Source organism: Callorhinchus milii, unplaced genomic scaffold (genome assembly GCF_018977255.1).
Source record: "Callorhinchus milii isolate IMCB2004 unplaced genomic scaffold, IMCB_Cmil_1.0 Scaffold2, whole genome shotgun sequence".
Taxonomy (NCBI): Eukaryota; Metazoa; Chordata; class Chondrichthyes; order Chimaeriformes; family Callorhinchidae; genus Callorhinchus; species Callorhinchus milii.
In genome coordinates this window covers 122,913,540-122,922,802 of record NW_024704743.1, presented here as the reverse complement: position 1 = coordinate 122,922,802, position 9,263 = coordinate 122,913,540, and the positions used below count along the sequence as shown (strand labels likewise).

Genomic DNA, 9,263 nt, shown 5'->3' with positions numbered 1-9,263 from the left:
GACTACACAAATACCCTGTTTATCACCTCCACAGACTATAGATTCTCTGGAATTCTGCAGCCCGTGTCCTCTCCCGCACTAGGCTCTGGAATTCTATCAACCCCATCCTCACCCGGCTCCACTGACTCCTCATCACTCAGAGGATACAGTTCAAGATCTTCTTCTTCAAAGCCTTCCATGGCCTTGCTCCTCCCTACCTCTGGGACCGCCTAACCCCCTACCAACCTGTTCGCTCCTTCCGCTCAGTGGGCTCCAGCCTGTTTTGCATCCTCCATCTCGCCCATGCAACGATTGGCAGGAGGGCTTTTAGCCTCTCTGCCCCCATCCTCTGAAACTCCATCCCACAGTTCCTCCACCTCATCCCCTTCCGTGCCTGGTTCAAGAACCATCTCAAGACTCGTCTTCAACAGTGCCTTCGGTCACCCTCCTACACCTGCCCTCCCCGCCTTCCATCCCTTCTGATCTCAACCACTAGCTCGGACACAGATCTCTGACTGTCCAGGCCCTTGGGACATCCTGCTCATGTGAAAGGCGCTATACAAATGTAATTTGTTGTTGTTATTATCAGTGTCCAAATGCGCGTAGTTACAAGCCTTAAAGTGGAGTCTGGTTCCTTACCTCTGTGAGTCTCAGTGTTGCTTTGAAAAGCTCCCTGATCTATCACACACACACACACCTATATAGTAAGTCAAGGCAAAGCTGTTATCTGGATATTTTAGAAGTCAAAGTTCACCAGAGGTTAGTCAATCATTAACAACTATATAAAAGCCTGACCACCGCTGTCCACATCAACTCCAGGTGTGGCTGACCAGAGTTGTCCACATCAACTCCAGGTGTGGCTGACCAGAGTTGTCCACATCTACTCCAGGTGTGGCTGACCAGAGCTGTCCACATCTACTCCAGGTGTGGCTGACCAGAGCTGTCCACATCTACTCCTAAGTGTGGCTGACCAGAGCTGTACACTGTTCTCCAGGTGTGAGATGATCTCTCAAGGAGAGAGTCTGTCCACTTGGACTTGGGAAGCCGAAGCCTTCCTGAGGTGAAAAGCACTACAGTAAAAATGGCTCAGTGACTAGGTATTAGGAGCGCTGAGTTAGGCAGTTTATAAATACATAAATAAATGGGGCTGGAATACTGACAGAGTGATGAATTAAGTGGTGGTGACGAGTTAAGCCAGGGTCAGGGCTACACGTCAGAACTTGGAATCACACAGGCTAAGTGCCAGCACAACGCTGGATGTGTGCTACGTTGTCAGAGACGCTGCCCTTTGGATGGAGTCCTGTAGCTCAGTAGTTAGAGCATTTGCCTCGCAAATGAGAGACCTGGGTTCAATTCATGTTAGGATGAAATGTTGGGCAGGTTTCCTTACTCCACATGCCTCTGTTTATCTAGCAGTAAGTAGGAACCCGGTTGTTAGTCGATTGTTGGATCGCTTTTCCGAGGATAATAATTGCTTTAAAAAAAATTAATAAATTGTGGTCACTCAATCCACGACTGTCTTGAGGACACTGCTGTGTGCAATTGGCTGTTGGGTTTCGCTCACAAAATATAGTCAATTCACTATTCTGAACATTCTGTGACGTGCTTTGAGACGTCTCAAAGACATGATAAGGCGCTATATCAAATGGCAGGATTATTATTATTATGAGACGTTAAACCTCACTCACTCCCTGTCCAGGCCCTGTTCAGGGCGGACGTCAAAGATCCCCCACAGTGCTGTAATGGAGGGGAAAAAAAGGGAGTTTCTCTCTCTTCTGTTGTCCTGGCCGGCAATCTTCTAAATAAAATTGCTTGCTAGCCCCGCGGCTGTTTTCGGGGATGTTGCTGTGCCCAAACTGGCTGCCGCTTTTCTCCCACAAAACACACAGGCACTGCCCCTTAATAGTGAGGGGTAAAGCGGTTTGAGACATCTCGATGACGTGTTAAGGCACTATGTCAAATGCACAGATTATTATTACATTATTGATATCATTTGAGACTCTTAAGCACAGCATGTCTCAGACACCTAGAGGGAGAGAGAGCTTAGTGTGTGGCTGAGGGAGAGGGGGTGGTGAGGTCTTGCTTCTTGGCTGTTAGCTGGAATTTACACTGATTGACAGATGTTAATGATTACCCCCAGTTCTCGGTCGAAGTCTTTCTTTTTGTGTGAACAGAACACGCTGTCCAGCGATCGGGTACACCACGTTTAATGTCTTGTTAATGGTCCACATTCACCGAGATGTGGAGGAACATAAACCAGGTGAACATCAACCAAGAGTGTGTGTCTGTGTGTGTGTGCGTGTGTGTGTGTGTGTGTGAGCGTTTGTGTGTGTGAGCGGGTGTAAACACTCTACTTCTGACACAACAACAGTAACTTGCATTTATATAGCATCTTTCATTGCTCCCAAACTATGGCCCACCTCCTCCCTCCCCACGGCTCAGAGCCAGGCTCCGCCGCTGTTAACAACTTTGTGAAGCTGCGCGAAGAGCACTGTGTAAACACAAGTCGTCGTTGTTATAATAACAATAATCCTTGCGTCGGACACACCGCCTTGTCATGTCATCTAAACATCTCAAAGCGTACCACAGGATACACTGCAAAGTGCAGTGAATGTGTATTTTTGTGGGCGAAATGCGACAGCCAGTTTGCACCCAGTGACGAGCCCGCTAACAGTCATGGAGTGAGCAATTTTATTTGGGAGATTGTCAGCCAGGACACTTAGAAAGAGAGAGAGGAATTCCTGAACAGTGGCAGCTGAGCGGATTCCCTCGATTTTGGACTCGAGGAAGTCCAGCATTTCCTCGCAGTGGGAGTCGCAGGAAAGACTCTGGGAAACATGGCGGGGAGGGCAGAGGAGCCAGTTGGTGGTGGAGTACAGGGGCCTGGAGATGTCCTTCACCTCCAGGATTAACCTGGAGTAGAAGGACAATTTGGCCGAGGCGAGAGCAGAGCGGTTGGTTTTGATGTGGTCCAGCCAGATGTGCTGAAGGCGGCGGATTAGTGGGACATTGTCAGTTTGCAGGGGGCTGTGGAGATGTTCGGTTTGACAGGAGTTAAACACTTCATGAAATAATCTAGGCTCCCAGTCTCTCTCTCTCTCTCTCTCTCTCCCAGTTGTTCTCTCTGATGTGTGTCCAATTCTTTGGAGGGACACCAGGTCTGGTGTCATTGACAAAGAGAGATGCTGGTGTCAACTGCTTTTTTGCCCGGTCAGTCATTAACAACTCCCGAGCAGAGGAGACAGACTCACAGACTCCAGGAGGTAGCACAAGGTTCCAACACAGATCTCTAAAGGCCATTTGGCTTTGAAATGCAAAATGGGTCAAATTGTGGACAAGTGCCCAGATTAAGAGTGAAGAGTTCTCTACTCTAACTCCATTCCCCTCCAGTCCCCCCACTCACCACTACCTTATGTGTCTATACTGGTGCTTGCTCCCCCCACACTGGAGCTCTCTACTCTAACCCCATTTCCCTGCTCTCCTTCCCCCCAACCCCATCTGTTGTGTGTATATTAGCGCTCCTTCCCTCCACACTGGAGCTCTCTACTCCATCCCCATTCTGCTGCTCTTTCCCCCCACAATTCGATCCATCTTGCATTTCAGGGCTAAATGGCCTTTAGAGATCTGTGGTGGCAACTTCTCTTACCTCCTGGGGTCTGTGAGTCTGTCTGCTCTGGAGTTGTTAATGACTGACCAGGCAACGGGACAATTGACCACAATATCTTTCTTTGCCAATGACACAGACCTGGTGTCCCTCCTATTGGCCACACATCAGAGAGAGCAACAACAACAACTTGGCTTAATATAGCGCCCTCCACGCCGGACGGCGTCTCAGCAACTGCGAGAGAAAGACTGGGAGCCCTTTTACAAAGTGTGTCTCCACTGTTGTTTCTGGAGACTTTGTTCCTGACAGCAGGATGCTGAGGGCAGATGTTTGGTCGCTTGTTGCATTTGCCCTCTGGGGGGCTTCAGGTGGGTTGAGACTGGAAATGAGAGACCTTTCAGCTCCACAGAGGTTGATGAGAATGTGGACTCCTTATCTCAGACCCAAGCTGAGGTAGAGGTGTTGGTTAAGCGAGAGTTGGATAGTCACTTGTGAGCCTGTCCACCAAGGAAACTCTTACGCAAGCGTTTCGCCATCAGGAACTCTTAAGCTAGCCTGGCTCTGTCACTCACACTCTCACCTCTGAGTCAGAAAGTTGTGGGTTCAGACCACACATCAGGACTTGGAATCATACAGCTTAAGCTGACGCTCCAGCACAACGCTGGGGGGAGAGAGCGCTGCATTGTCAGAGACTCCAAGAACCATGCTTATGGTCACCTCTTCCCTCCGCCCGGCTCAGCGTCAGGCTCTGCCAGTCTGGAGTTAAGTGCTCCAAGACGCTGTCTCGTGTGAAGGGCACTGTGTAAGTGCAAGTTGTTATTCTTGTGGAGTCTTGTATCTAGTGGTTAGCGCACTCGCCTTGCAAGCGAAAGAACCTGGGTTTGATTCCCAGGCAACAACAACAACAAAAAAATTACATTTGTATAGCAAAATGTTGGGCAAGTTTTCTTACTCCACATTCTCCCCCGGCTCGGAGTCAGGCTCCGCCACTGTTAAGCGCTGTTGTTGTTGTTGTTTTTGTATTCCTCTGTTTACCTAGCAGTAAGTAGGAACCCGGCTGTTAGTGGATCGCTTTTCCGGGGGTAATAATCCCCTAAAAATAATAATGCCTTGGTCACTCAAACCTCGACTGTTTGTGGGACCCTATTGTCTGAAATTGGCTGCCGCGTTTCACCCACAAAATATACAGTAAATTCACTTTGCAGTATATTCTGTGAAGCGCTTTGAGACGTCTTGAAGACGTGATAATGGGCTATATCAAATGTAAGGATTATTATTATTACTGTTTTTATTTTTCATAATTCGAAGCTTTCCTCATGACAAATTGCCAGCAAAGCCTGGGAAAGAGGTCTCCGGAACGGTGCCCAACTGAGTGGAAGACATATCAAAATGAAAGACGGTGTTTTAAAGCTTTCCATGAGCTGCTTAGCTATTCAAGAGCAATGGCAAGAACTCTCTACACATACATATAATATATATTTAATGGGTATGGTAGGGTGGTCCTAGCTGGAGAAGCAGCGGAAAAACTTGCCGGCAGCGCTCTCAATGGGAAACTGCGGTTTTAGTGGGGGTTGTGAATTCGAGCCCCATGTCAGGGATTTGGTATCGCACAGTCTAAGCAGACGCCCCAGCACAGCGCTGGGGGGAGCAGGGCGCTTTGAGGTATCTCGACAACATGATAAGGCACTCTATCACATGCAAGGACTATTATTATTAACTTTGTTTCTGCAGCTGGTGTGTAAGACTTTCCACGAAAAGGGGAATCTGGTATCCATCCATTCAAGCAAAGAGAATTCATTTATATTTCAACTGATCACAAAAGTGTTTGGATTAGCAGACGGAGCCTGGATTGGAATGGATACTCTTACATCTGTGAGTTTTATAAAGATGACACATGTCTGGACTTGGAAACACACAATCTAAGCTCATGCTCCAGTGCAGTGCTGGGGACAGAGAGTGACGCATTGTCGGAGACACCGTCCTTCGGATGAGATGCTAAATCTCACTCACTCCCCATCCGTGCCCTATTCAGGAAGGACATTAAAGATCTCCCACCTCACTGTCGGGAAAAGAGAAGGGAGTTTTCTCTCTCCTTCAAAATCTTCCTTATTTATCGTGCTCCCAAACCACCTGGTTCCATCTTCCCAAACATCTCCTCTCCTCTCCCATCCCTCTGCTTCTGCACTAAACACCTGATCATAATGAGTTATTTCAATCTTCACCTAAACTTGCCTTGCCCATCTCCTCTGACTTCACTGCTCTCCTCTCCACACTAAACCTCACCCTCCACATAAACTTCCCGACCCACAAACATGGCTACCCACTCAACCTCATTATCACTCACGGTCTTGACATCTTCGACATATCCATCACAGACAAGACCATCTCAGACCACTTCCTCATCTTCACCCCTTGCATTCTCCTACCCTCATCGAAGCCCTTCACCATCTTTTTCCAACTTTGGCAAAAGCTTCTACCCAAATCCCTCATGATCTCTTCTCCCTCTGGACTTCCACCCGCAGCGATCCTTTGTGAGTCTCTGCAACCCTCAACTCCCTTGCTCTCCTGAAACCCAGGTCTGTCTCCAAATCTACCCACACCCCCTGGTAAAACAGTCACCTCTACTCCCTCAAAACTAAAACCTGGACGCTCGAGTGCAGATGGCACAAATCCGGCATCGCAATCCACCGCCAGCTGTCGATCTCCAAAATGATCACGTCTCCCTCTCACAGGCCAAAACTGCCTTTTACTTCAAAACCATTTTGTGAACCAAAAACAACCCAAAGGCCCTGTTCTCCACCATCCATCACCTCCTCTGCGCACCCCCTCAAGCTGCCTCCATCCTCACCTCAAGCACGAAGAGGTCCTACACTGTCAAAGATTGAAAATATCCACTTGGTTGCTTCTTCCTTCCTTACATCTCCTTCTGCACCCCCCAGACCATCTAACCACCCCCTCCTTCCACCAGGGCCCGTACCACTCCCCCTCTCTACCCTCCATTGCCCCAAATACTCCCACCTCTCTCTCAATCAACATCTCCCAGATGATTCCCACCACCTGCTGCCTAGATCCCTCCCCACCTAGCTGCTCGTCACATCTGCTCCTCGCTGTTGGTCAACCAGTCGCTCTCCTCAGGTTCTGTTTCACTCCCCCTTAAAATGTCTGTCAGCACTCCCCTCCTCAAAAAAAAACATCCTTGACCCCTGCAACCTGCCCTTCTTTGCCAAGGCTCTGGAACAGGTGTAGCAACATAAAGTTGGGGAAGCATTAAGCAACAACGATCACAATGCAATCGTATTTGACATCACAAGGATTGGTGAGGTTATAAAAACCCAAACAAAACTGCCAAATTTCAAGAGGACCAACTTTGTGCACTTGAGAAGTCTTATTGGCGATATTGACCTGCTTCATGTCCTCTGCCTTGCTCGCTCCACTTCTGCCACTCTGCACCCACGCTCTGGAACTCCATCCCGCAGTCCCTCCATCTCTTCCCCTCCCTCGCCATCTTCAAGACCCACCTCGAGACCCTCCTCTTCGACTGTGCTTTCGATCTCCCTGCTTCGACCCCTGCCCTAAACCCTCCCCCACCCCGACCCTCAGCTCAGGTCTGTAACTCTGTCTGTCCAGCGCCTTGGGACATCCTCCCGACGTGAAAGGCACTATAAAAATGTAATGTTGTTGTTTTGTCTGGATGGTAAATCTCAAATGTAGCATGTAACGTGGATTTTATGCATCAATTCACTTTATCACACACATATATTACACCAACACACAACCCGCTGCCTCCACTTGACTGGCTTCGGCCTTCTCCATATCCCTTGTGCCCTTGGTTCCAACATTGTTGGCCACGTTTTCAGCCACAATGCCCCAAAACTGTGAAACACTCTTCCTTGCCCTTGCTTGCCCATCTTCTGGTTGCTTCTGAAGACCTTTCCATTCGACCATTTGTCACCTCCCACCTGGTTTATTCAAAAGCGCTCCTCGACGATCTCCCCAGCTCCATTATTCAAACAATTCAGCTCATTCAGAACTCTGCCACCGGCATACTTGACCCGGACCAAACTCTGTACCCACATCTCACCAGTTCTGGCCAGGCTCCACTGGCTCCCCACCACCGAACGGATCAACTTCAAGATCCTCACACTCGTGTTCAAATCCCTTCACTCTCTGGCACCACTCTAACTCTCCGATCTCCTCACTCCCCAATCCGCCACCCGGCGCCTCTGCTGACTGGCACTGGCCTCCTGCTCGTCCCTCGCACCCTCCACCCCACCATCAGAGGTTGCGATTTCAGCCACTATGCCCTGAAACTCTGGAACACTCTCCCTCAATCCCTCAGCCTTGCCCCCTCTCTCCCTGTTTTCAGGTTCCACCTGAAAACTTTCCTGTTCGACCGTGCTTATGGCCACCTCCCCCCAACCCCTACTGGCTCAGTCAGGCTCCGCCACTGTAAGCACTCTGAGACACTACCCTGGGTGGAGAGCGCTTATAAGTGCAAGTGGATGTTGTTGCCTACGGTTACCTGCCCCTCCATCTGGCTCAGCATCGTGCTCCATGTCAAGCGCCCTGGGACTCCACTCTGCGTGAGCTGCACTATATAAATTTTAGTTGTTGTTGGTGGTGTCTTGGTCGACAATCCCCCAGATAAAATTGCTCACTCTCTCCGCAGCTGTTTGTAGGACATTGTTGTGTGCAATCTGCTGCCGCGTTTCACCCACGAAACGCACAGACACTACACTTTCAAGTGTATCCTGTGAAGCTATTTGAGACATCTCAACGACATGATACGTCACTGTGCCAAAAGCAAGGATTGTTACTGTAAATAATAATTTCCCTCTCGTTGCAGTGTGAGTGTGATAGCTCTCAGCGATGACACGGGCTGCCTCTCTGCTCATTCAAGACTTTGTCAATCTGTTCACAGAAAGAATTTCGATGGCAAGATAGGAGTGATGTGAAGTACACCAACTGGAGGGATATCGAGGACTCCAACTATTGTGCATGGATAAAGCCAAGTATAACAGGTAAGAGAGAGACTGAAAGGGAGAGACACTGAGAGAGAGAGAGAGAGAGAGACTGAGCGAGAGAGAGAGACTGTGAGAAAGAGACTGAAAGAGAGAGGCTCAGATAGAGAGACTGAGAGAGAGATTGAGAGAGAGACTGTGAGAGACAGATTGAGAGAGAGAGAGACTGAGAGATCGAGCTATCATTGTATGTAACTGCTGAAAATCTTTTTGTTTCAGACATGAAGTGGGAGCAAGGTTATTGTAATTTCGCGAGGGGATTCGTGTGTGCCCAACCTGTCCGCACCAACTGAGGTGTGGAGCAGCGAGCGACAGTCACTACACCGGTCACTATTTGTGTGTATGCTTGTTTGACCCTCAACTATCCTTTCTACCCCACATCTGTGCCATGACCCGCTCTGCCTTTCACCACCTCCACAACATCGCCCGGTTCCACCACTATCTCACACCGCAGGTAGCGGAAACCCTCATACATCCTTTCATTACATCGAGGCTTGACTATGTAAACTCATTGCTTGTTGGCCTCACCAACTCCTCCCTCCACAATCTGCAGATCATGCAACCCGTGTCCTCTAGGTTCCGTGACCCTATCACGCTCATCCTCGGCCAACTCCATTGGCTTCCCATCACACAGATACAGTTCAAGGTCCTCGTCCTCA

General features: G+C 49.1%; 1 protein-coding gene across 1 annotated transcript; it reads left to right on the top strand.

Moving 5' to 3' along the window:
- The first annotated feature begins 2,168 nt into the window (after positions 1-2,168).
- LOC103179642 (dromaiocalcin-1-like) lies at positions 2,169-8,940 on the top strand. The gene is made up of 4 exons (XM_007895020.1): positions 2,169-2,239; positions 5,315-5,455; positions 8,505-8,604; positions 8,824-8,940. The coding sequence occupies exons 1-4, from the start codon at positions 2,219-2,221 to the stop codon at positions 8,895-8,897; spliced, it is 336 nt and encodes a 111-aa protein (XP_007893211.1). The 5' UTR covers positions 2,169-2,218; the 3' UTR covers positions 8,898-8,940.
- Positions 8,941-9,263: the final 323 nt, after the last annotated feature.

Excerpts from the sequence above, each read along its gene's own strand:
- LOC103179642 (XM_007895020.1), top strand. The coding sequence starts at position 2,219 with ATGTGGAGGAACATAAACCAG. Across the intron at positions 5,456-8,504 it reads GAATGGATACTCTTACATCT|AAAGAATTTCGATGGCAAGA; the intron begins GTGAGTTTTATA and ends ATCTGTTCACAG. Across the intron at positions 8,605-8,823 it reads GATAAAGCCAAGTATAACAG|ACATGAAGTGGGAGCAAGGT; the intron begins GTAAGAGAGAGA and ends TTTTTGTTTCAG.